General features: G+C 38.2%; 2 protein-coding genes, 1 long non-coding RNA gene and 1 pseudogene across 16 annotated transcripts; 3 read left to right on the top strand and 1 right to left on the bottom strand.

Annotated features, from left to right (window-relative positions):
* Positions 1-14: 14 nt before the first annotated feature.
* Positions 15-13748, top strand: LOC110268450 (uncharacterized; annotated as a pseudogene).
* On the top strand, positions 12201-16083 carry LOC107623504 (uncharacterized). Of its 14 annotated transcripts, none has more exons than XM_088509601.1 (6): positions 12201-12628; positions 12858-12930; positions 13422-13649; positions 14729-14843; positions 14976-15094; positions 15590-16083. In XM_088509601.1, the coding sequence occupies exons 5-6, from the start codon at positions 15017-15019 to the stop codon at positions 15956-15958; spliced, it is 447 nt and encodes a 148-aa protein (XP_088365727.1). In that variant the 5' UTR covers positions 12201-12628; positions 12858-12930; positions 13422-13649; positions 14729-14843; positions 14976-15016; the 3' UTR covers positions 15959-16083. The 14 variants fall into 14 exon arrangements, with proteins under 14 accessions (XP_088365727.1, XP_088365700.1, XP_088365705.1 ...); XM_088509574.1 differs by having other exon boundaries at positions 14961-15094; XM_088509579.1 differs by having other exon boundaries at positions 13419-13649; positions 14961-15094.
* Positions 16084-17333: 1250 nt separating this feature from the next.
* Positions 17334-18175, bottom strand: LOC148581402 (uncharacterized). Its single transcript, XM_088492370.1, has 3 exons — positions 18124-18175; positions 17642-17779; positions 17334-17603 (listed from the first exon to the last, which is right to left on the bottom strand). The coding sequence occupies exons 1-3, from the start codon at positions 18173-18175 to the stop codon at positions 17395-17397; spliced, it is 399 nt and encodes a 132-aa protein (XP_088348496.1). The 3' UTR covers positions 17334-17394.
* A 1346-nt stretch (positions 18176-19521) lies between these two features.
* LOC110268176 (uncharacterized) lies at positions 19522-21423 on the top strand. The gene is made up of 4 exons (XR_002356276.2): positions 19522-20156; positions 20258-20456; positions 20539-20978; positions 21109-21423. It is a non-coding gene; the product is annotated as an uncharacterized LOC110268176 (long non-coding RNA).
* The last annotated feature ends 6124 nt before the right edge of the window (positions 21424-27547 follow it).

The following is a 27547-nucleotide window of genomic DNA, read 5'->3' as shown; positions in this document are numbered from 1 at the left end:
TCTTTGATGTTGAGATGGAGCTTCATATTTCAGATTTTGGTACTGCCAACATCAGGAACCTAGCTGAGGATTCTTATACTCATTCTGATTTCCCTTGGCAAAAGCTTTCAGCACGTATAGCTGGTACTACTGGCTATATGGCACTAGGTAACTAAACCTTTTTCTACACCTACTATCAATTTGTATGCCATGCTGCCAACACTGCCTAATGCTTGCTATAATGTAGGGATACTTTTTGTTTGTTACAGCTTGAAAGAATAGTTAATGTAAAATAATATCTTCCTAACATCGTTGCATCATCCATTCTTACAGAGTGTGCATATGCAACAGTGCCAAGCAGAACTTTTGACGTATATAGCTATGGAGTAGTGTTGCTTGAGCTAATAACCGGAAAAAGAGCATTAGTTTATGAAAATAAACATATAGTGAGTTGGGTTAGATCTGTCTCGGATGATAAAACAAACAAAATTGACAAGATTGTTGTTTCATACCTTGCAGCTTCATTTCCCAATTCAGCAGTGTTGGAAAGCCAAGTAACTGCATTGCTTTCATTGGAATTGAGATGCACATAGAGAGATCAACGCAATCGACCAATGATGATAGATGTGGTCAACTTCTACAGAAAAAGCATATTCAAGTAGAGGTGTGATCATATAGATAATGATAATAATGATAGTGCTGAAGTTGCTGTAGATGTAGCACCACAATCACCATTCAATAATGAACCAGATATTAGTACTAATCCAGTTTTCAACACTCAGGGTGAGGGAGACTCCTATGTGCTTGAATAAAGTAATGAACCACAAGATGTCTATGCTTTAGATGATTTGAGGCTTGTGTCTACACCTAAAATTGGTGTTAATGGACTCATAATTAAGGTAATAGGCAATGGTAAGTTACATGTTGAATAAGTTGCAGTGAAAACTGCACTGGTTGTTCCTAAAGTGACCTACACTTGGCCTTATTTGAAGTTCTTTCCAACAGTGATGGGACCAATAGTTACAATACTTTTCAACTGGTTTTTCCTCTCTTCATGGGTTCAATATATGTACCAGAAGAGTTCCTTAAAATTACACCTCAATTTCTTCTTTATAGCACCTATCAAGGACTGATGGTCTTGATTGCATAACACTGGATGATTGGTGTGGAAATGCTTTACATGGCTTCTTTTTTCTGGTATTGGCTTTACATGGCTTGTCTACACCACTCTTTAGCTCTCATTTTTTTACCGAGCCTTTTCTTCTTGGGCTTCACTTCTGGACAGGAGCATTTGCATTAATCGAAACTTGGGCTTAAACCCCAGAACAAGCCCAATTTTGGTCCATTGTTAAACTCGAGCTTTTTGAGTTTTGAGCCATTGGACTCTCGAGAATTTGTTGTTCAGTTTTAGTAGTTTTTGAAGGGCTACGGGTAAGAATTTCATTTTATTTACTTGCTCATGATGTGTTTGATGAAATGCCTGAACTACATGTACTTTGCAAATTAGTTTATTGTGTGGAATATTGTTTTAGTGAGATCATGGTTGCTACTTACACTAATGGTTCCTTGCTCTTATCATTCCTTAATCTCTTGATTTCTAGTTTTGTTGTTTGAATATGTTCATGAATTTTTTCAATGTAATTGAATAAGTGGATTGAAGGTTGATTCCTTGTTTACCTATTTGGGTAATGTTCATAAGCTAGGTGACATGTTATATTCATATTTGAGATTTTTATAGTTTGATACATTTTATCTGCTATGTCACGCTCATTGTACTACTCTTCATGGTTTTAAATTTTAGTGTATCAATGTTGTTATGCACTTGAGATGCTTCATTTTGTTATGCATAAATGTTGCTTTTATGTATAATTTTAGATTTAGTGGTGTATCCTTTATGTTTATTACTCCTAAATCCTAATAATTAATTTGCAACCAAGAATGTTAATGACCTGTTTGCAATCAAGACATTGGTTTCTCCTTTCATTATGCGAGGCATTGCTTTTAGTCATTCCTTTCATTTTTGTTAAACTAATTTGTGTGCTTAATTTTCTATCTGCCATTAGATAACTAAAGAATGACTATTTTGAAGCGGCGTGCTGAGAATATTCATATCATTGAAACACATTACGGCAAACGTTGTGGATAAAAACCATGGTCATATTGTAGCAACATCCTCCACAGCGGAGCACTCTATTAAACATACATTATTTTAATTGAGTCTTTAATTTTTGTTTTCTTCTTCTTCAATTTTTTCGAAAAAATTAAAACCTTTTCAAACATATTTTTCTTCTCTTTGTTAAATCTATGTTCTTGTTAAAACTTTGATTTTTGCAAGAGTATAATTTTGATTAAAGTCCTTTATTTTTCTTCTTCAAATTTTTTGAAAATTTCAAAACCCTTTTCAAAAATATTTTTCTTTTCTTTGTTTAATCCTTGTTTCTTGAATGTGTCTATGTTCTTGGTAATTTCATGTCCTATGAGTCTTTCTTTGTAAAAATTTTCAAAAATATTTTCTTTGGTTTAATCTTGTGTCATCTTTAAGTTTGGTGTTTTTGTGTTTGTGTTCTTTTAATTTTCGAAAGTTGTGATTTGGTTTTCTAAAAATTTTAAGTTTGGTGTTCTTGTTATATTCTTGTGTTCTTTGAGTCTTTAAATTTTGTTCTTGGTGTTCTTGTGTTTTTCAAAGTGTTCTTGAATCTTGTATGTGTCTTGATCTTAAAATTTTTAAGTTTGGTGTCCCTTGGTGTTTCCCTCCAAATTTTCGAAAAACAAGAGTGCTAGATCTAAAAATTTTAAGTCTTGTGTCTTTTTTGTATTTTTCTCTTTCATCAAAAAATTTAAAAAAATATATCTTTTCTAACCATAATTTTCGAAAATTACATATAAAATTTAGATTTCAATTTTAAAATTTTATCTTATCATATCTTAGTTATCAAGTTTTCAAAAATCAATTTTTTTTCAAAATTAAAAATCATATCTTTTTCAAAAATCTTTTCTTTTTCAAAACTGATCATATCTTTTTCAAAATTTAAAAATCTTATCTTATCTTTTTCAAAATTCAAATTTTTAAATCATATCTTTTTTAAAATCAAATTTCAAAATCTTATCTTTTTAAAATCAATTCTAAATCTTTTTAATTGCATATCTTATCTTTTTATAATTTCAAATTCTAATTTCAAAATCTTTTCTTATCTTACTTTTTATCTTATTTTAAATTTAATATCTTTTTCTTATCTTATTTTTTGTTTTCTACTTTTTATTTTTATTTTTATCTTTTCTTAATTAATATCTTATCTTCTCTCTCATCTTTTTCAAAACCTCCTAACTAACTCTTCCCTCCTTAATTTTCGAAAATATCTCTCCTTCTTCTCTCTCTTCTTTTTCAAAACTTCCTAACTAACTCTCATCTCTCTCAATTTTTGAAAATTCATCTCTCTTCTATTTTTCGAAATTTACATTTAAAATTTAAATTCTTTTTAAATTATTAACATAATTTTCGAAAACTTAATTTAATTAATTAATTAAATAAAAATAAAAATATTTTAATTCTTATTTACTCTTTCTATTTATACTACTCTTCATCTCACATCTATGTTATTCTAACTCTACTTCCTTCTCTTGGTCTACCTCAACTTCTTTATCTTCTTTCCTTTCTCTTCACATTTCACTTGGAGCTTCTTGCCAATTGGCACAGAAAGCTTTCTTGTGATTTCTCTTCCATCTTCACTTCTTCTATCTACTTTTATTTTTTTTATCTACTATATCCAAGGTATTTTTTCTTTACTTATTTTATTTATTTATTTTTATTTTTATTTTTATTTTTTATCTTCTTCTTATTTCTCTACTTCTGACTTTAAGGAGGAGCTTCTTGCCTATTAGCGTGGTCTCTTCTTCTTTCTTTCTTTTCTTCTTGTTTATAACCAGGAACAGGGATAAAGAATCCCTCTTGATTCCTGATCCTGAACCTGAGAAGACTCTGAGGAGGTATTTACAACAAGCTAAAGCACAACACTCCGGAAGAGACCTTTCAGAAAGTTTTGAACAAGAACAAGGAGACATGGCCGAACCACAAGAGGAGCCTAGAAAGGTCCTTGGTGACTTCACCATGCCTACCTTTGACTTTTATGGCAAAAGCATTGTTGTACCTGCCATTGGAGCTAACAATTTTGAGCTTAAGCCTCAGTTAGTCTCTCTTCTGCAGCAGAACTGCAAATTCCATGGACTTCCACTGGAAGATCCACATCAGTTCTTAGCAGAGTTCTTACATATCTGTGATACTATAAAGACTAATGGAGTTGATCCTGAAGTTTATAAGTTGATGCTTTTCCCCTTTGCTTTAAGAGACAGAGCTAAGTTTTGGTTGGATGCCCAACCAAGAGAGAGTCTTGGCTCTTGGGAAAAGCTTGTAAATGCTTTTCTGGCTAAGTTCTTTCCTCCTCAAAGGATGAACAAGATTAGAGTGGAAGTTCAAACTTTCAGACAAAGAGAAGGTGAATAACTCTATGAAGCTTGGGAAAAATACAAACAACTGATCAGGAGATGTCCTCCTGACATGCTCTCAGAATGGTCCATCATAGGCGTGTTCTATGATGGCTTGTCTGAGATATCCAAGATTTCCTTGGATAGTTCTGTAGGTGGATCCCTCCACTTGAAGAAAACACCTACAAAAGCAAGAGAACTCATTGAAATGGTTGCTAACAACCAGTTCATGTACACTTCTGAAAGAAATCCTGTTAATCATGGAATCTCTCAGAAGAAATGAGTTCATGAAGTTGAGACTCTGAATGCCATCCTAGCTCAGAATAAGATCTTGACCCAACAAGTCAACATGATCTCTCAACATCTCACTGGGATGCAAACTGCACCTGGCAGTAATCAGGAAGCTTCTCTTGAAGAAGAAGCTTATGATCCTGATCAACCCACCATGGAGGAGGTGAATTACATGGGAGAATCCTATGGAAACACTTACAACCCTTCATGGAGGAAGCATCCTAACTTTTCATGGAAGGATCAACAGAAACCTCAGCAAGGTTTCAATAACAACCAAGGTGGTAGGAACCTGAATAGGTTCAATAACAGACCATCCTTCCCATCTTCTCAAGGGAATATGGAGACCTCTAAGTAGAGCCTCTCTGACTTAGCCACTCTAGTCTTCAGCCTCACTAAGACCACTCATAGTTTCATTAATGAAACAAGGTCCTCCATTAGAAATTTGGAGGTACAGGTTGGTCAACTGAGCAAGAGGATTCCTGAGATTCCTCCTGACACTCTTCCTAGTAATATTGAGGTTAATACTAGAGAAGAGTGCAAGGCCATAACCATGGAGGTTGAGGCCAAATTGGAGGAGAATGGGAAGGCATTGAACGCCACTGGGCGTTCAACACCCAGAATGGCAGCAAGCCTGGCGTTAAACGCCAGTGAGGAAGCCCTCACTAGGTGTTTGAACGCCCAAACAGGAAGGCTTTCTGGCGCTGAACGCTAGTGAGGAACCCCTCACTGGGCGTTCAACGCCCACCAGCTCAGGGAAGCTGGCGTTGAACACCAGCAAGGACATCCCTGCTGGGCGTTCAACGCCCAGAATGCTAGGGGGACTGGCGTTTAACGCCAGTCAGGGTGGACAGCAAGGGCGTTCAATGCCCAATAAGCTAACAGAGTTGGCGTTGAACACCAACCAAAGCACAACCATTGAGTGCCTGAATCCCACTCAAGAACCCTCTAGCCTAGAATCAAAGGAAACCATAAAGACTATAGAGGTTCCTTTGAATGCACTTCTGCAGTGCATAAGTTCTGATGACTACTCATCCTCAAGTGAGGATGAAGACACTAGGGAAGAGCAAGTTGCTCGTTTCGTAGAAGCTCTAATGAAGCTAAATACCAAGCTATTTGGTATAAAGCCTCTAGAGGAAGAACCTCCACTGCTTACCAAAGAAATCCATGCTTTGGTTCAGCAAGAGCTACCTCAGAAGCTTAGGGGTGAGCACGGGTAGCGGGTACCCGATTATCCATCCGAACCCGAACCGAACCAATTAAATTGGTTCTAAAACCAATGAGTAATCGGGTCCAACCCGAACCAAACCGATGGCTTTTGTTAGTGATTGGTTCGGGTATCGATTTTGGGGGTGCGGAACCCGAACCAACCCGCGAACCTGATCATATATTAATTAAATAAAAAATAAAAAAAAATATATATATATGGCTTTTTCATTAGACAATGATTATTCATTATTAATATGTTTGGATTTTAATGAGTTTAGTTTTTAATGTATTTGGTGTTTAACATGTTTGGATTATTTCTATTGATGTTAAATGTTTACTGTACTTGTTGAATTTTTAAGATAAAAATTTGGTTTTTTTTTATGAATTTCAAAGTCATCGGGTACCCAATTACCGAACCGAACCAATCCGTTCTTAATCAGTTTGGTTTGGTTTGGGTACATGTACAAAAAAATGTAAATCCAAACCAAACCAAACCAATTATATTTTGATCGGTTCGGTTCTTATTTTACCATAAATCCGAATCAAACTGACCCGTGCTCACCCCTACAGAAGCTTCCAGACCCTGGACGCTTTCTGATTCCTTGCACCATAGGCACTATGACCTTTGAAAAGGCTCTATGTGACCTAGGGTCAAGCATCAACCTCATGCCACTCTCAGTAATGGAGAAATTGGGAATCCTTGAGGTACAAGCTGCACAAATCTCTTTAGAGATGGTAGACAAGACCATGAAGAAGCCATATGGCTTAGTGGAGGATGTCTTGGTTAAAGTTGAAAACCACTACATTCCTGCAAACTTCATTATCTTGGACATTGGAGAGGATGATGATGACTGTGTCATCCTTGGAAGACCCTTTTTAGCTACTGTAAAAGCTTTGATTAACGTAGCTAAGGGAGAAATGGTTTTCCAATTAGGAGATGACTACATCTTATTTAAGATGTCCAATCCTAATTTTCCCTCTAATAAGAAAGAGACAACTGTGCAACACCTAGTGTGCCAATCCTCTCTTTCTATGCAGAGCTTTACTGAGCCCCCAGACATCAATTCTAAGTTTGGTGTTGGGAAACCTTCAAGAAGCTCTAAGCACAAAGGTACTAAGAAGAAAGTACCTAAAGGCTGGAGGGACAAGAAAGTCCCAACTGAAGGCCTCTCACTTGGCATGAAAGTTGTCTTCACTAAGAATCCATTCCTACCACATATAGTGAGTCGTGTCCTATCTCTAGAGTATGTAGAGCTCATTCATGAGAGGACAGGAAGAAAATTCACTGTTAGGGGCAAAAATCTGAGCCCTTACTCACCTCCTTAAGGAGCTAAAAGTCAAGCTAGTGACTTTAAAAGAGCGCTTGTTGGGAGGCAACCCAACTTTACTCAACCATATTTATTTTTTTTCATTTTGTTTTTCTTTCAGTTGTCAGAGTCATGATCATGTGCACTAGTCAAGAGACAGAATTCACAATAGTGAAACAGAACACTCCAGAAAGAGTGTTAAAGTTGAACGTCAGCCAGAGTACCCCTGCTGGGCGTTCAACGCCCCAAGAGGGGAGCATTACTGGCGTTGAACGCTAGCCAGGGAGCAGCCCCTGGGCATTCAAACACCAATGCAGAGAAGCAGGGAATTTGGAATTCCCTAGCCTCTCAGGACCAAGAGGTCCCACAGAAGCTCCACCTACCCCACCTTCTTCCCCATTGATCATATTTGCTCGAGGATGAGCAAAACTCTTAAGTTTGATGTTGCAAAAGCTTTGCTTTGTGACTTCTACCACTCTTAAGTATACAAGAAGAGGATGGAGTAAACTAGAGAGCATGCACATAAACTTGTGCAGCCGCCTCAACAGAGACAAAGGAGTGACATAGAAGAGATCAAGCATTACATTGGATCCTCAAGGAGGAGTAGTAGCCATCATCATCCAGGTGGATTTATTCTCTTTATCTCCTTGTCTATTATTTTTCTGTTTTCTGTCTATTTTATTTTCTGTTTTCTTACTCTAGTTGCATGATCATTTGCATTGATGTCTTTAAGTTGTAAAATGTTCCATATATCTCTCACCTTGCTTAAATAAAAATTTTTATTGAAAAGAATTGAGAGATGCATGAATTTCAAGTTTAAAATAAGATTAGTTTAATTAGTTTGATGTGGTGTCATCTGCTTTTATTTTCTGAATGTATGAAATAAACAGTGCATATTTGAAGTTGAAATTTATAAATGTTGGCTCTTGAAAGAATAAGAAAAAAGGAAAAGTATTATTGGTGATCTGAAAATTCTATAAATTGATTCTTGAAGCAAGAAAAAGCAGCAAACAGAAAAAGAAAAAGCTTGCATGCGAAAAAAAAGTGGCAAAAAATAAAAAAAAAATTAAAAAGCAAGTAGAAAAAGCCAATAACCCTATAAACTAAAAGGCAAGGGTAAAAGAGCGCAAGGCTTTGAGCATCAGTGGTTAGGAGGGCCCAAAGGAATAAAATCCTGGCCTAAGCGGCTAAACCAAGCTGTCCCTAACCATGTGCTTGTGACGTGAAGGTGTCAAGTGAAAAGCTTGAGACTGAGCGATTAAAGTCATGGTCCAAAGCAAAAAGAGTGTGCTTAAGAACTCTGGACACCTTTATTTGGGGACTTTAGCAAAGCTGAGTCACAATCTGAAAAGGTTCACCTAGTTAAAGTGTCTGTAGCATGAATGTATCCGGTGGTAATGTTGAAAAACAGAGTGCTTAGGGTCACGGCCAAGACTCAGAAAGCTGTGTTCAAGAATCAAAATAAGCTTAACTAAGAGAGTCAATAATATCATCCAGATTCTAAGTTCCTAAAGATGCCAACATCTCTGAGTTTCAATGGATAGTGAGATGCCAAAACTATTCAGAGGCAAAAAGCTACTAAGTCCCGCTCATCTGATTGTAACTAAGCTTCATTTAAAACTTATAAATTTATTGTATCTTAATTTTCTTTTCTATCCTACTGTGTTTTTAGTTGTTTGAGGATAAGCAACGGTTTAAGTTTGGTGTTGTGATGAGCAGATATTTTATCTGCTTTTTGGCATCACTTTCATATAGTTTTTAGTAGTTTTTGTTTAGTTTTTATTTAGTTTTTATAGGTTTTAGTGTTAAATTCACATTTTTGGATTCCACTGAGTTTTTGTGTTTTGGACAATTTCAAGTAATTTTTGGCTGAAATTGAGGAGCTGGAGTAGAAGTCTGATTTAGAGACAGAGAAAGCACTGCAGATGTTGTCTAGATCTGACCTGCCTGCATTCGGAAGAGCTTTTCTGGAGAGATAGAAGTTCAAATGGAGCGCTCTCAACAGCTATGGAAAGCTGACTTCCAGAGCTTTCCAGCAATATATAATAGTTCATACTTTGCTTTGGATTAGAAGGCCCAAAATCGGCGTCCAACACCAGCTTCCTGCCCCCTTCCAAGCGTCCAGCGCCCAAAGAGCAGAGCCCAGCGTCCAAAGGCCCAAAGAGGACCCCCTAGCTGGCGTACCACGCCCAAGAAACCTCATAGCACGTGGATCTCATCAAAGCTCAGTCCAAACACTCACCAAGTGGGCCCTAGAAGTGAATTTTAGCACTAAATAGACTGTTGTACCTTTACTAGTCATCTATTTAGTATTTAAAGTGTATTTTACATGATTTTCAGAGACATCATACACCATTCAGCATTATTCACATTTTTCCATAGTATTTTTCTCTTCAGCATGAGTTTCTAAACCTCCTAGATTGAGGGGAGGAGCCCTGCTAAATCCTATGAATGAATAAAAGTATTACTGTTTCTCTTCGATCCGTATTTGATTAATTCTAAGATGTATATTCGTTCTTCATCAATACGAATGCGTTGAACTGGCATAAGGTTATCACATTCTACATGGGTTCAGAGTGCGTCTTTCATCGGACAATGATGAACCACCAGCTTGAATACACGTCTCTCAGACGGCTAATGCACGACTTCGTTGGGGACTTCTTGAGACATCAGTTCAGCCGATTTACGAGGAGATTAGGGCCTTTGTGGTAGAGGCTAGAACCTAAGGTGCAGCATCCTCAGATCCGGAAGATTTGACCTTGTCTGTGGCGTTTTGAGTAGGATCATCAAGGAGAATGAACTGCAGAAGCTTCACCCTCAATCAGAATAGACCCGCACTAAACCTGGGGTTCAGATCTGGAGGAGTATTGGCAGCTGCTCAAACCAGTGTCAATCACATACAGCCTGCCATTGAAGAAATCACTCACAAGCAAAGAGAGCAGTAATACCGAAGTTAATTCAGAAAGACAAATCAACTCCAAGCCTCATCCATCACAGATATTCATCTAGGTTTTGAGATTATCTTTATAATTCCATCTTCCAAATCCAATTCTTCTATCCACCTGACTAAGACCTGCAAGATAACCATAGCTTGCTTCAAGCCACAATCCTCCTGGGATCGACCCTAACTCGTTCAGGTATTACTTGGACGACCCAGTGCACTTGCTGGTACAGCTGTACGAAGGTGTGGGGATTTGTGCACCACCAGCCAAGACTGACCATGACCACTGTCTCTTGGACTTTTCTAAGGGAAAATCAAGGGAGCTTGAAATTAGTGATGATAGGTAGGTATACTTAGCATGAAAATTTTTAACTTCCAAATTAAAGGATGAGCATTGTATTTCATCCCTTCCTGCCTCAAAAATGATTTTTTTAAATGGCAATTTATATTGATTGCCACTGAAATTTGACTAAACTCATTGTACCTCTTTTCTATTTATTTAAGTGACATTAATTTCTCTTTATGAAAGATAGTGATATTTTGAAATATTTTATTTTTTAATTTGTATAATAATTAAGGAAGTGTAAGTAAATACTTTTGGAACTGGAACCATTTTCATAAATATTTTTTATTTCTATCTTCCAATTTGGTATAAAAAGTCTTTGGCTCCCTCTCAAAGTATTTTTGACTTAAAATCAATGTATATTTTGGTCTATTGTTAAACTCCAGCTTTTGAGTTTTGAGCTATTGGACTCTCGAGAATTCGTTGTTCAGTTTTAGTAGTTTTTGAATGGCTACGGTAAGCGTTTCATTTTATTTACTTGCTCATGATGTGTTTGATGAAATGCCTTAACTACATGTGCTTTGCAAAATTAGTTTATTGTGTGGAGTATTGTTTTAGTGAGATCATGGTTACTACTTACACTAATGGTTCCTTATTCTTATTATTCCTTGATCTCTTGATTTCTAGTTTTGTTGTTTGAATAAGTGGATTGAAGGTTGATTCCTTGTTTACCTATTTGGGTAATGTTCATAAGCTATGTGACATGTTATATCCATATTTGAGATTTTCATAGTTTGATACATTTTATCTGCTATGTCACGCTCATTGTACTACTCTTCATGATTTTAAATTTTAGTGTGTCAATGATGTTATGCACTTGAGATATTTCATTTCGTTATGTAAATGTTGCTTTTATGTATAATTTCAGATTTAGTGGTGTATCCTTCATGTTTATTACTCCTAATCAATGTTCTGAAAATCGGACCGGACTAGTCAGTCGAATTGGTCCAACCGGGAACCGATGATAAAACAGTCCAATCTTTTGTTTATAACCGTCCTTTTGTGAACCGTTCAAAAACCGCTGAACTGGCCGGTTCAGAATAAATGACACTGTTTTGAGTTTTTTTTTTAAAAGAAAAGAAAATCCAACCCGTGCCACCTTCATTCGTGAACAAGGTTGCGAGAACCGAACCGGTCAATGAATTGGTAAAGTGACTGGTTCAATAATTCGACCTAGGTTCAACCGGGGTTTAAACTGTTTAATTAAATATTAAATAAAATTATTAAAAATTCAATATATAATTTTAAATATTTAAATTTAATAATTTATAAACTAATAAAATTAAACATTTTACATAATAAATTATACATAATTTATCAATAAAATTTCATAAATAATTTCAAACATCAAAATTTATAACTAAAATAGATCAAGATGCACCTAAATGACACACATAATGTTCTACCAAAAAAACCATTGTTTTGAAAACCGAACCGAATCAGACAAATCAACCGGGTTAATCGAGAACCGGTCAACTAACCGATTCGGTTGAAGCAAAAAACCGTCTAACAAAAAACCTATAAAAAATCGATTGAACCGGCGATTAACCGGTAAACCGTTTGAACCGAACGGTTTTTTTCCGGTTATTTATTTTTAAAAAATGAAAAAAATAAAAAAAATATATAAACCCTCCCCTCACTCGCACACAAGTCCACGGAACCCAGCCCCCTCTCTCTCTCCACCCACGGAACCCTGGCCCCTTTTTCTTTCTCTCTCCCAGCCAACAGCAGCAGGAGGCCAGGAGCCACCGCCCAGTGCCCAGCGCCGTCGTCGCCGACAAACTCGTCTCCTCAGCCAGCGTCCAGCCTCGCCGTCGCCGATCCTCTTCTCCTGGATCCCATCTCCTCGCGTCGCTAGGTCTCATCGCCGAACGAGTGGACGGTGCTGTCGCCGCCGGGCGGAACTGACCGTGGTGGTATTAGGAATCATCGCCTGTGGAAGCTCAACCCCGCAGCCCCGTCGCCTGTGGAAGCTCGGCGCCGTCGCAGGAGCTTGACGTCGTCCCCTCTGTTGGAGCGCTGGAGCGCGCTCTCTGTGTTCACCGTGCCTCCGTCACCGTGTCCTAATTCTTGTGATTACAGGTTCTGAAATTTCTGATTTCATATTCTAGTTACTTTTTGTGTCTTAATTACAATGTTCATCACCTTTGTGATGTTATATTATATCTTATCTTCTGTCACTAGGAATCATTTAGTTTGGTTAATTACTTAATTTTGTTCATGATTTTTGTTAATTGGATTTTGAATTTTGTTTGCTGTGACTTGGAACCATTTTATTTTGTTCATGATATTGAACATTTTCCTCTGTTAGATACTTTGGTAGTTGATGATTATGCCAAGCTAGAATGATCAGAGGGAAATAATGATCAACATTCCAATTTGAGGTAAAAGTTCTACATTTTGTATCTATGCCAAATTTGGTGACCTTGCCCAGTAACTTCAAGGATCTATAAAGCCATTACAGTATTTGTTGGTTTCAAGATGCATCAATCTTGTGGTGCTTCTTGAGTGGCTCCCAACTATGGATTCAATTTTATTTTTGTTGCTGATGTGTATTTTGATTCAGAAATCAGGATTATGGGAATTGTTGCTGATTTTCTGATTATGGTATTGAAATGATGTTGCTGATTATGGGAATTGTTGCTGATTTTTTTAGTTTTGATGATTAGTACTTTTGTTAAGTTGAAAACTTGATTGTTGATTTTGTTTTCTTCAAGGTTCTGAAAACCGGACCGGTTATCAATCCGTTCTAGTCACTGGTTTATTAGTTCACAGGTTCAACCGGTCTAACCGTGGTTCAACCGGTAAAACCGTTTTATAAATTCTTCAAATTATACGAAACTGAATTCTTCAAACCCCCCTTTGACTGTAGCAGTGTTCAAATTGGTACCAAATCAAAACCCTAGTTCCTCCTCAACCGTTCTGCTGCCGTGCCGCCGCCGTCCGTGTTGTCGGCCTCCGCTTCTTCCTCCTTCCCCGTGTCCTGAACCCAGGCTCTCTTTTGTAGCTCTGCACGTCGTCCCCATCCTCCCTGACTTCTCTGTTCGAGGCTTGGAGCAGCTCGCCATCGGGTCACCGCTCGCCATCCTTCTCTCCGTCGAAGGTTAGTGGCCCTGCTTTCACTTCTTCAGTTCTTCTTCTTCCTTTTATGCTCTGTTTACTGATTTCTTGGTTCTGTTTAGTGTGGTCTGGTGTTTATTGAAATCCATAACTAAATGCTGATTGTTCTTTGATTGGGTTTATCAATTGAGAGCTGCTGTTAGTGTGGTCTGGTGTTTATTGTTGATTTACACAATTTATTTGTCATAGAAGTTATCTCACAGTTCAGGGAGATAGATTTGCCACTAGTACACAAGCCTCAGCCACACTTTCCCATCCCTTAATCAAATATTTCTCAAAATCAAATAAATGAATATGGCAATTTTCAAATTGGACCTGAAAATAATAGGCAGCAATCTTAAACCTATATAAAAAAAAAGTAAGGTAACAAATACAATTCTTGTCATAACAATACAATGACTTAATTCTTTGATAATAGTTAAGTAAAAAAAATTCTAATCGTAAACTCACATTAAACAATAATCTTAGGGAAGGAAAAGATTCCTTTTGTGATCAACTATGCAACTTCAAGTGTTAGAATATCAAGAGGCATAATTACCATTTACTGTACTCTGAACTCAGGTTTTCATTTTATGATACTATCCTCAAATTTAAGAGTTCATCCTAATCTTCAGGTTGAATAAGGACTTTGCCACGTTGATATATCAGAGAGAAGATCACGCAGTTGATCAATGAGTATCTTTAGGTGCACGTTCTTGTTGGCAAGCACCTATATTAACGAACAGATATTCAAATGTTAAACACAATAAATATAATTTGAAAAACAAAATACCTTGTTTCAGCAAACTAAAGTTATTGACCCAATTAAGTTGTTTCAGCAGTATTAACCAGTTAGGTTGGCAAGCCCCTAGAAGAATAAAATAGCTTCCAGGAAACTTAGCTGACATAACATGGATCCCTCAATACACAAAATTTGAGCCCAAAGTGACAATTATTAGTTAGTTTATTTATATTGGGAATTTTGAGTTATATATTTCTTACTCCTAAAAAGCATTGTTGTTAAAAGTATACAATAAATATCTATTTATGGTTTCTTAAATTTATTCCTTGTCTTCTATTCAGGTGGATGAATGGTCAGCATTTAAGGGCACGACCATCACAGGAAGTGACCCAATTTATTGGAGATCGCTGGAAGGCATCTGACTTATTCATAGTATCAGCAGGGCCCTTTGTTGATGTGAGATTTGATTCCATATGTCTTGATTTAGTCTCATTCTAAGTTGAATTCTATTTAATCATTTTCCAAGGCACTTGAATTTATTTAGTATGATTTTGTTGTGACTTAAAACATTAGACTCAAGTATGGCAGGTTTCCTATCATTGGCTTGGAAACTGTCAAGAAAATCAAGCATGGTTATGTTTGGTGGCTTTGGAAAATATGCCTCCGCATTATATGTTGCAGCAGTGAAAGCCAATTTAGTCGAAAAGGTTGAATCCGAGATTCTTCAGTTTGTTGAGGCAGTTAAGAATAGTACTATAATTTCCTAGGTTATAAGTGACTTGTCTGTGAAGAAAGATCATAAGATTTGATTGATGATATTTCATGTAATGCTTTAAATTTAGAAGATATTTTAAAGTTCATATTAAACTATAATTATGTTTTAGAGTGTTTATTTATAATTTATTTATTATTTTTATTATAAAACGGTTTTACCGGTTGAACCACGATTAGACTGGTTGAGCCTATGAACCAATAAACCAGTGACTAGAATGGATTGATGACCGGTTCGGTTTTCAGAACCTTGCTTCTAATAATTAATTTGCAACCAAGAATGTTAATGACTTGTTTGTAATCAAGACATTGGTTTCTCCTTTCATTATGTGTGGCATTGCTTTTAGTCATCCCTTTCATTTTTATTAAACTAATTTGTGTGCTTAATTTTCTATCTGCCATTAGATAACTGAAGAATGACTGTTTTGAAGCGGTACGTGCTGAGAATATTCATATCATTGAAACACATTACGGCAAATGTTGTGGATAGAAACCATGGTCATGTTGTAGCAACCTCCTCCACAGCGGAGCACTCCATTAAACAGTCACTTGAGAGTGGCCGGTCCTGCAATGCGAAAGCAGCTGCTGTTGTTGGGGAGATATTGGCCATGCGTCTCAAAGTTGAAGGACTTAAGGATGGACAAGGAAGAGGAATTTATGTCAATGTAACTAAGGAAATAAAGAAGAAGGGATTTAAGAGCCAAACCAAGGTTTGGGCTATTGTTAATGCCCTTAAAAACAATGGTGTTAAACTCATAGATGAAGATGATGGTAATGATTCTTCTCCTAGTCATTCATAAGATGTCTTTTGTATATCTATAAATATATTAGAATGTTTTTGTATCCAATGATAATATAGGAATGCAGTGATTTTTGTACTAAGAACATCTTTTCAATATACAAATACACCTATCTTCTGCTGTTATATTGATAGTAAATGTAAATCAGAATAATGTGTACTAGATGCTGTCATTTTTGTCACTTAGTTCTGTATTTTGGGCTGCCACTTTCATTTGGCATGCATATACTGTAGTAGCTACATCATTCACAGAAAGTTTATGTCCAAACAAAAATAGGTAATGATACCTACAATGAAAAAATATATATATATCATAACAGGTCCATCATACAAAGTTTCAGTGTTTACACTTTACAGTGCTTATCCTGCACAACTCTATAGTTTTATTGAGTCTTTCATGAAAATATGTTAGACAAAAATCATAGAGTTGACCAGACTTATCAAGAATTAAGAAGTGAGAGGGAAAATGATATATTTGTAAGGTTGCTAATTGAAATTAGTGATGATAGGTAGGTATACTTAGCATGGAAATTTTTAACTTCCAGATTAAAGGATGAGCATTGTATTTCATCCTTTTTTGCCTCTGAAATGTTTTTTTTTTAAATGGCAATTTATATTGATTTCCTCTGAAATTTGACAAAAATCATTGTACAGTTTGATAAAAATCATTGTACTTCTTTTCTATTTATTTAAGTGACATTAACTTCTCTTTATAAAAGATAGTAGTATTTTGAAAGATTTTATTTTCTAATTTGTATAATAATTAAGGAAATGTGAGTAAATACTTTTTGAACTAGGACTATCTTCATAAATGATTTTGATTTCTATCTTCCAATTTGGTATAAAAAATCATTGGCTCCCTCTCGAAGTGTTTTTGACTTAAAATCAATGTATAATAGTAGACTCCAATGATCTTATGCAAAAGAAAGGTGACATTAAACTTTGGATGTTACACGGTTTTAACATAATAGATTGGACAGGCTTTTTTTCATACATTGATTGAATCCACAACCCGTATTGCAAGTTGCTTAATTCCTACAAGTTTCTTGGTTGTCCTTGCTATTTAGCTTTCACAATTTGTCCTATACCATCATCCTTTGGGGCCAGGGGCCACTACCCTGAAGCCAGGTTCGTTAGCTTCCACATACATTAATTTGATTCCACATATAATATATATTTTTTTAACCAATTTACATTGTCTTAACAAATTAAACAGCTGTGAAAGTGGGGAGAGATTCCAAATTTTTTTTTGTCATTTACAATGGCATTATAGCTAATAACAAATCCTGATTTGGAGTATTAGTTACTTTTAATCACAAGTCACAAGCATTAAAAAAAAAAAAAAACAAAAAAAGCTTCCATGAAAAAGGAAAATAGAGTGTCTCTATTGGGTATCCCTAAAGAGCATGATGATAACCATGATGACGATGAGGATGATCACATGAGAGAGCAAGCATGTGGGTTCTCATCACTGAAGATCTGAGGTGGTGGTGGTGGTGCATGCAAGTGAAACTGCTCCGGGTACGTATATACAGGCATATAGCTGTAACCGCCATGATGATGTGGATGCATAACAGGAGCATATCCATATCCATATGCAGATGGAAATAGAACATGTGGAGCTGCCATATACTCCATTCTATATTCTGCTCCATCATCACCATTTCTTCATTATTATTATTACCACCACCACCACCGCCTCCCTTGTTCTTCTTGCCATCACCGCCACCAACACCACCATTGTTCTCCTTGTTGTCTGGTTTCTTAGGTGGGACCACCTCCACCTTCCTCTTGAGCTTCTCCGTTAGATTCGCAGCCAGAGCTCACCGTAAATAATATAATAGTCATCTTGTGACCATCTCCTCTAAATACTAAAGCTGTTACTTGCATGGTTCTTTGACAGCTAAAAAGACTTATCCTACTAGGTGAGATTCATCAATCAAATGACACAATACATTTTTCTTGATATCCAAAATAGTTCAAACAATTTTTATTATTCCAACATATTTATCATGTTCCCTTCTTTCATTTAAGGTTCATCTCAAAAGGCCAGGGAAATACCTTCATGTTTGTTTTCTCTCTTAAGTATTGCTGAGTACCTAAGCACCAAGATACAGGTTAAGTTCTTGCATTAAGTGCTTCTAGTAGAGGGAAATGCAGGTTTACATGAGAAATACAATTTCAAGTGAATTTCAAAGGGCAGTGCTTCATCTTTCATTTGGAGAAGTCTATTTTAGCCTTGGTCTTGTTGCATTGGTCATTGGTGAGGCCTTATTACTTCGTAAATTACATTTTTGTTTCAAAATATAATTTTTTTTTTATTGAAGATATATAATATAAAGTTCAAATTTATCCATGCTTGCAATCAATGTGCTTTGGAGGAGGCACTTGGGAAATGTTTAGATTCAGATATGGGCTTTTGGTGATATTTAAATTTAACAATTATTATGCTTGCCTTATTGACTGATATCAAGATTCCATTTTATATTGTTGTCTTGGGATCCTTAACTTCCGTAGATATGATCTGCCGTCTGGCAGACTTTTCAACCACACAATTTATCACAACAACATTCCGCCCAGAGCTTGTGAAAGTTGCTGACAAGATCTACGGAGTAACGCATAAAAGCCGGGTTAGCCGTGTTAATGTTGTATCCAAGGACGATGCTCTAGAATTTATCGAGCATGATCAGATGCAAAATGCTGAATAAGGTTAGAGAACCTCATAACATTTCTGCTATGGAGTTAAAGGTTTTGAAAATAACATGAAACATTTTTATAATAGCTGCGGCTGTTGATCTTGCTAGGATGGAAAATTTTCCTTCTGGTGGCACTTAGTGACTATTGGTATTCTACTAAGCTAACTCACGCTATATAGGGAGAGGTCCAAGTGAGAGGAGTGCTTTTATGAGAGAAATAAATTTGGGTTATATCTTTTACATCAATGGTCAAGATTAAAGTTGCATGAATTCTTAATTGGTCATATGGTCTTTTTAACAATTCTTAATCTTGACTATCTATATATGGTTATGTGGTCCAGATTATATACATATATAGGAGATTTATTTAGCAAGAGTAGTAGTCTTATATGAATGCGAGAGACACAAATCCAGACTGCAAATTATAGCCATATATGGATAGTTAGGATTAAAAGATGTTAAAAAGTCATTTAGCACCTAAAAAACTTATTCCATCTGCATCTATCTATCTATCTATCAATTTTATCTATATAAAAGTTGATACTAAAATCATTCTATATTCAACTAATTACATATAGATTTTTTTAAAAATTTGCCATGTCAGCATGTTAGTATAGATGTAATTTTATTGTGAAACCAAATATATATTTTCTTTCAACCTCAATGTTAATTGTTGTATCAGTTTTCATAATAATTAACAAGGTAATCTTTCCAATTAAAATCTCTTTTTAATAATTTTAAATGTCTTTATTATTCAATTCATATTTAATAACTATTCTCACAATAATTAGAGACACATGAAATAAGTTGATTATTCATTTGTTTTTACAATTGCATTTTTTATAAAATAATTTATGGAAAATAAGTGTGCTAGATTGTTTCAAAAATTAAAAATCAAAAGTAAAAAACAAATAGGTGGCTAATCTTTTTAAACGTGGATATTTTCGTCCCTCAAGATTGAAAAATACATTTAAATTCCTCACCTTATAAAACGCGTGACAATTATACCTCTCCGTCGAGTTGGGCCTCAAAACGACAACGGAGAACATTGACCTGGAGGGGTGGAGTCTGAGCTGTCCGTTTTGACTGATGATGTGGATGGGGAACAAATTCTTAATGAACAAATTAGTCCTTATGCCCCAAAACGACGCCGTTATATGGCATGGAGATAATTAAGAGTAATCCCGGGTCGACAACAAGAGTTGATGTGAAACCTATCCCTCAATCCCTCCCTGTGTTATATGCTTCGAGGGCTGTAAGCAAGGATTTAAGGTTGGATGTAAGCCTTTCATCCATCTAGATGGAGCTTTTCTTAAGACATACCACGGAGACCAACTACTTTCAGCAGCGGCACAGGATGCGAATAACCAATTCTGTGTAGTGGCGTACGAGGTTGCCAGATCTGAGACCAAGAAATCGTGGAAATGGTTCCTCACACCGCTTCAAGAGGATCTGGGTGTTGCCAGTCAATTTGGTTGGAACTTTATGTCTGACCAGCAAAAGGTCATACTTCTAAACTGTTTATTTTTGGGTAGATTAGGCTAGTATGTTTTGGGCTAGCATATTAAATTACTCCCTACTGTCTTTACTACCAAGCACATTAGGCTGTTAGAGCACCATACTGGAAAGCTTGCACCAGTCTAAGAGAAAAGGTTACAGAGGCGGATAAAACTTAGCAACAGGTGGATTGCTGAGTGGGTGGGAGACAACGAAAGAAAAGATTTGAAGTTAGCAGAAAGAAGACCAAAGTGGATGTGGATCTGATCAAATACACATGTTCATGCAACATATGGCAATTGACTGGTAATGCTATTTAATTAGAAAGATTTTCTTTTCGTATGTTCTGATGTAATGCTATTTAATATGTGAATTGTTTTGGATTCAGGCATGCCATGCATTCATGCTATTGCTGCAATCAGAAAGAGGCATGACCAACCACAGGATTATATGCATCTTTGGCTGAGTATGAAATCCATTCATAAGACATATGCACATTGCATAAAACCAGTTCCTAGTGAGAAATTCTGGACTGAAGGAGACTAGTTCAGGCCTACTCCACCACCCATCAAGCGACCTATTGGGAGGCCAAAGGTGCACTGTCGCAACAAGGACACTGCTGAGGCTCATATTTAGGGGGACAAGCTGAAGAGAAGCTTTCAAGTTACATATAGCAAGTGCAACGAGAAAGGACATAACTACAAGACTTGTAAAGGAGCACCAAGCAACCCAAACTGAAAACCAAAAAGGAAAAAAGCTAAGAAGACTATTGATAATACATAAGCTTTGGTGTTGCTTTCCCTTTCACAATCAGCCCCTCAACTAGAGGTAAGTAAGCACAATTTATGCATAAGGATAATTTTTTACCTTTTAAAATTCGTCAGTGGTTATGGTGTCATTATACTTCTTTCTTAGGGACTAATTTGTCCATTTGGTTACCTTGCTGGACTATTGTCAGGCCCCCAACAAGTGTAAATCCACCATCAAATCCACCACCAAATCCACTCCCAAATACAGCACAAACTCAAAGCACCAATACTAGTGGGGGACCATCAAAGGAGACCTTGAAAGCAGCTAACAGTGGGACCACAAGAATTTTCAAATTCATCCTAACTCCTGGATCCAACAATCAGAAGAACTGAACACAACTGCATGGAATTCTGTTTTTTGTCCTAGTCATTAGCATGAATTAAACAATGCTTTCTAGTTAACATAGTTTGAAAAACTTGTTTACATGTCAACCAGACGTTTTGTTATTTTGTGGCAAACTTATGCTGTTATGTAATGTTTGGGATTAAGCCAAATATAATGTTGTTTCTATTTTGGTTATAATCTATGTAGGATTACTACCTTATATAATACTTGACTTGTAATATTTCTTAGTTGTTCAAACTTGATAGAAAATTGGATTCAATCCAAAATAGATTTCTCATTAAACAGCCAGCAGTGACAATTTTCATTACAACATCACCATTTAGATCAAATCATATTCAGCCCTTTAAGAAATATACATCAACAATAACAACAACTACACTAATCACAGTAATATGTCACAAACTCCTGGGCTTTTTCTTTTCAATACATAATAGTTTCCTTTCCAACTCTTCCATTTTTTTTTCCAATTCCTGACTTTAAAACAGTTGATCTTCAGCGTCTATTCCCTCAGCATCATCCACAGCACCCAATGCTTGAGACTCTATGGTGCTAATTTTTTTTCAGGTGTTCATCAAGCCAGAAAAAGTACCGACAGTAACATTCTTTAACCTGGAGTAAATTTTTGGAGAATCACTTAATTAGACACATTACAGTCTCATCCAACTATTGACAAATAGTAACTTACCTTGAAGAATGGACAACTGAGAAACATTCTATTAGGGTTAGTTGCTGTTCTAGACTTGTAAAGAATGGCATATACGCCGCAGAAGCACTTTAGCGCAATCCCATCTCAATCACATCCTCCTGGCACGGCGCATGAAGATCCCCCTCCAGGTCTTGTGCATGAAGAACCCCCTTCACTCGTCATGGATGATCGCACCATCAACGACCATGGGTTTGACCATGCATTTCGATCAAATAGGGCTCAATGATGGTAACAACGTCGTTTTGGGGCATAAGGACCAATTTGTCCATTAAGAATTTGTTCTCCATCCACATCATCAGCCAAAACGGATAGCTCAGACTCCACCTCTCCAGGTCAGTATTCTCCATTGCCGTTTTGAGGCTCAACTCGATAGAGGGGTATAATTGTCACGCGTTTTATAAAGTGAAGGATTTAAATGTATTTTTCAATCTTGAGGGACGAAAATGTCCACATTTAAAAAGGTCAGAGACCTATTTATCTTTTACTCAAAAACCAATGAACGATTTATACTATAGTTGAAAGACGTCAAGCTACTCTTATATAGTTTCTTCTATAGAAAAAAAAAATATTATTGCTAATTCATAGTTTTAGATTATCACAATTAACTTTATGCCTAATAGTCCATTACTTTTTTGCATTTACTTTAATAGTAGGGTAAATTATATTTTCTGTTTATGAAATTTGTCCAAAATTTTAAAAATACTCATAAGTTTTATTTTGCTTCAATTTTGTCTCTGAAGTTTTTGATTTGCATCAAATATAAATTTTTAGAAAGTTTAGGATTAATCCAGCAATAATGCATGACAACTATCTAATTTACTTGTGTTGAAGGCTGATTTTGTGAAACTGTTGCTAAATTTGGTCTTAAATTTTTTTTTTTGAATTAAAGGGAGCTCAACACAACAGAGTGGAGCAAAGAAAAGAGCTGAAAGTCCTAAAAAATAAATTACAAAACAACTCCTAGTTATCTTTGATAATCCATTCCTCAGCAAACGCAAATGACTTGTTTATAATTTCCCGCAAGCTGGATACCTGATTTCGAAACAGTCTGCTATTCCTTTCTAGCCATATTGTCCAGACAACAGCAAAGAACCCAATGAACCACCGCTTTCTCTCGATCTTCCATATTGCCATGTGTAACCAGCTTTCGAAGTGGTCCTTAAGATTACCAGGGGGACACCAACTCCTTCCAAACGCAAGCAGCCAAGCACACCACACCTGCCACGTGATATCACAACCAAGAAACAAATGGAATACAGTTTCCTCAGCCTTAGAACATAGCACACACTGCTTGTCATTCTGATCAAGAACACGTAGTCTACACAGGTGATCCTTCGTATTCACCCTCCCAATAAGCACAAACCAAGACAATAACTCAATTCTTGGAGGGACGAGCCCTTTCCATATGGCACGAGTGAAGCTATAACTTGTAATTTCAGCCGGAAGAACTTCCGCCTGCATCATCTGAGTCAAGGAGCTCGTTGAATAAGTACCTGTGTTATCAAATTTCCATGTCACCGTGTCCTCTCTTTCGTTTGTAGGCTTAACTGACTGCAATGTCTCATGAAGTTGTCCTACCAAATCCAGCTCCCACTGAAACAGCTCCCTCCTCCACTGGAAACTCCAAATCCAGTCTAATCCATCCCAAAACCCACAATCCCCAATGACGGCTTCGGTGAGGGTTGAAACCGAGAAGAGCCTAGGAAACTTATCTTTCAACGCCCCATTAGGCAACCAGCTATCCTCCCAGAATCGGATCATTCTATCGTTCCCGAGCTCCATAGACAACCCGCTTATTAACTTTTCTCTCAGTCGCGGCTCCCAGACTTGAAGCTGACAGATATCCTTCCAGGGACCTCCTCGTGTGGGCACAGGCTGGTCTCGCAACATCACCGCAGGATCCATATTGGTACAAGAGCAGACCACCTTCTTCCATAAGGGACAGTCTTCTCTTGAGAACCTCCACCACCACTTAAACAGCAATGCTGTATTTCGAATAACTGCATCCCCGACCCCCAGTCCACCTGCTTTCTTCGGAGCCATAATAACTTCCCATTTTACAAGAGGCAACCCTTGCTTACCCCCATCTGTACTCCACAAGAACTGCCGTTGTAAAGAAATCAGCTTCTCTGCCGCTGACTTTGGCATCTTGTATAAGCTGAGATAGTAAATAGGTAAGCTATTAAGCACCGATTTAATTAGGACCAGCTTGCCTGCCTTGTTTAGAGTCTTTGCTTTCCACAAGCTCAGCTTCTCCTCAACCTTATCAATTACTGGTTTCCATGTCTTCACCCTTCTCGGATTTGCACCCAGGGGGATGCCTAGATATCTGATTGGTAAAGACGCCTCTGTACATCCCAGTAACAGACACATCCTACGGACCCACAAGCTATCACAGTTGACCGGGATAATGTTGGACTTCTCAAAATTTATGCTCAGGCCAGACATCAGTTCAAAACACCGCAGCAGTCTCTGATAATTTCTAATGGTCGCCTCCTCAGGTGGGCAGAATAGTATAGTATCATTGGCAAACTGCAAGTGAGACAACTCAATGCTATCCTTCCCAACCAACACCGGAGATATGCGTCCGTTCCTCACTGCCTCGCCAATCATCCTATGCAGAACATCCACAACTAACACAAACAGGAATGGTGACAGGGGATCTCCTTGCCTCAACCCCCTCTCCATTTTAAATGGCTTCGACGGTGATCCATTGATAAGAACCGACATAGAGGCAGAGCATACGCATTCCCTGATCCACCCCCTCCATCTCTGGCCAAACCCCATCTTCTGCAAAACAATATCCACAAAGGCCCACTTGACTCTATCATAAGCCTTTTGGAAGTCCAGCTTGATTATCACGGAGCTCCTTTTCTGTGATTTCAACCAGTGCACAGTCTCACAGGCAATCAACGCTCCATCATGTATTTTCCTGCCCTTCACGAATGCGCTTTGAGTCTCCCCTACAAGACCCGGCATTACCTTCCGCATTCTCCGAACCAGAACCTTAGATATCACCTTATAAACACAACCCACCATACTAATTGGCCTTAGATCCTTGATTTCTCTTGCGCCAGTAAATTTTGGCGCCAGCGCCACCCAAGTGACATTCGACTCACTAGGTAGTTTACCAGACTGGAAGAACCCTGTCACCGCGTCAGTGAATTCACCACCTAATTCCCCCCAACACTTCTTTATAAAATTCATATTATATCCATCACTTCCTGATGCCTTTGTTGCCTCACAGTCCCATACTGCCTCCTTAATTTCTGCAAGTGTTGGCATCCGCTCTAGCTCCGTTGCCTCTTCCTCCAGAATTTGCTTTACGAGCCCATCCCTAAACCCAATAGTCGGCGATGGTTCCTGATGGTACAAGTCCTTATAGAAATTTCTTATGGCAATCTTTATCCTTGCTTGATTCCTTACCAGCCTCCCATTAACCATTAGAGCATCAATCCGATTGGATCTTCTCCGCGATGAAGCTAGAGCGTGAAAGTAGCGTGTGTTTTTATCCATCTCCTTCGCATGGCGAGACCTTGACATCTGCTTCCAATGTAATTCCTGTCGTATGTACCATTTTTTACAACAACTTACAAGCGCCTTTCTCCTAGCTTCAACAGTCCCATCAGCCACTCCAGAGCCTGTCAAATCATCCACTTTTTTTATTTCATCCTCAAACTGTGTAATCCTTTTATCCATGTCTCCAAAATTCTTCTTATGCCATCTGCTCAGTGGAACCGTCAAACTCTTCAATTTGTCCATGAACTGCCTGTCACCCAAAGCCCTCCACTCCTCTTTTACCATCCTCAGAAACCCATCATGCGTGAACCAAGAATCTAGACTCCGAAACGGTCTTGGCCCTCCTCTCAACTGAGAGACCTCCAAGATCAACGGACAGTGGTCAGATAACCCTCTTGGTCCACCTCGTAGCCTGGTTTCCAGAAACACTTCTAACTACTCCAAACTCACCAGAACCCTATCAATGCGACTGCAGGACTGCCCTCTGAACCAGGTGAACAATCGGTCAGTGATTGCCAAGTCCACTAACTCCATATCCTGTATCCATGCTTTAAACTCCGTGGCAGACACCGTCAAAGAATCAGCCCCCTTCCTATCCTCTACTTGAGTTATTTCATTGAAATCTCCCAGGTAGCAAAACGGGACTTGACACAACCCAAATAGGAAGCTCAATTCTTCCCAAGTAGCAAGCTTGGCCCCCCTCTCATGCGGGCCATAAACCAGGCAGAAAGCGCAGGAAAAATTATTTCGAAGTAACACACCCTCCACACACAACCAACGACTTCCTTTATAGCATGTATTCATCTGAAATACCGTCTCCTCCCACATCAGTAACAGGCCTCCAGAAGCACCACTCGACCCAACATATTCCCATTTAACAGCACCAGCACCCCACAATTACACTACATCAAATGTTGTCACAACTTTTTTTTTTGTCTCAATCAAGCGTAGCATATTTAACTTAAATTTCCTACGAAAGTTCTTTAGCATGCTCAATTTACCAACTCCCGCCAACCCCCTAATATTCCAGGAACTAAAAATCATTTTAAAGCACTTACACACACCTTTCTCCGAGTTTTCGGTCTACTCCATCGTGCTTTCTCCTTCTGCCTAGCCAGTCTTTTCTTCTCCGCAAGTGCCTCGTTCTGTGCCTGAAGTATTGCCATGATGTCATCTTCCTCATCATACTGCACAGCTCCGGATTCCATAGCAAGCTTCCATGCTTCCCGGTTTTCCTCCATTTCAGCTACTCTTCTACTACTATCAGTCATTTCCGGTTCGGGCTCTCGCCCAATCTCAACGGGGTCATTCATCAAGACTGTCAAGTGTTCCCCTATACCCCCCAAAGCTGAACTTGCAACCCCCTTTGAGCCCCCGCTGCCATTATCCTCCCCATAATCCTCTCCCTCCGGACCACGCCTATGCTTCCCTACCCCACCCCCCTTTAATATTATTTCCACCCGTGGGTTTCCCAGGCTTAATCCATCCCTTACCATCTCGCCGCACGCCATAGGCTTCCGGCATCCTGCGTCCAGGCCAACAACGACCAACCCCGAATCCGTTCCTCCACTAGAAGGCAGCATCACCAAACCATCATCTAGCAACACCGTTCCCTTACACCAACCCCCCCCAGATCCGACCTCCCTTAACGCGTCCCGACTCCCAGGCTGGTCGAGCCCCGTCTTCCCTCTTCGAGACTCATTGCCCGAAGTACTCAGATCCAGGTCCAGCGATCCCAACCGAACCCCATCACCCGCAGACCGAGCCCTCCCCGGCGGCGCGTCCCCTGTCGGCAGACCCATCAGCACGCCCACACCCTCCACGACGAAGGGTCTGCCACCCGCATCACACCGGGGCATCGTCTTCGCGGAACTCCGAGATGCACAGGTTTCCCTTATGCTTCCCACACCAAGCACACCGTCACTGCCCGTATCCCTCTCACTATCAACCCAACAGCTCTCCAATGGACCACTCCCTCCAACCCGACCCGACCGAATGCTCCACTGCCCATTGCCTT

The sequence above is a fragment of the Arachis ipaensis genome, chromosome B10, assembly GCF_059453495.1.
Source record: "Arachis ipaensis isolate K30076 ecotype BB chromosome B10, ASM5945349v1, whole genome shotgun sequence".
NCBI classification, from domain to species: Eukaryota; Viridiplantae; Streptophyta; class Magnoliopsida; order Fabales; family Fabaceae; genus Arachis; species Arachis ipaensis.
Note: the sequence above shows the minus strand (reverse complement) of the source record. Positions and strands in the feature narration are given on the sequence as shown.

Bases quoted from the DNA above. Each gene is read 5' to 3' on its own strand.
- LOC107623504 (XM_088509574.1), top strand. From the start codon at position 14,969: ATGGCAGGTTTCCTATCATTGGCTTGGAAACTGTCAAGAAAATCAAGC. The intron at 15,095-15,589 runs GTTGAATCCGAG...ACTGTTTTGAAG, and splicing joins AAGCCAATTTAGTCGAAAAG to CGGTACGTGCTGAGAATATT.
- LOC148581402 (XM_088492370.1), bottom strand. From the start codon at position 18,175: ATGAAAGATGAAGCACTGCCCTTTGAAATTCACTTGAAATTGTATTTC. The intron at 17,780-18,123 runs GTAAACCTGCAT...ATTTACGGTGAG, and splicing joins CTTGAAATTGTATTTCTCAT to CTCTGGCTGCGAATCTAACG. The intron at 17,604-17,641 runs GTAATAATAATA...ATGATGGAGCAG, and splicing joins GGGAGGCGGTGGTGGTGGTG to AATATAGAATGGAGTATATG.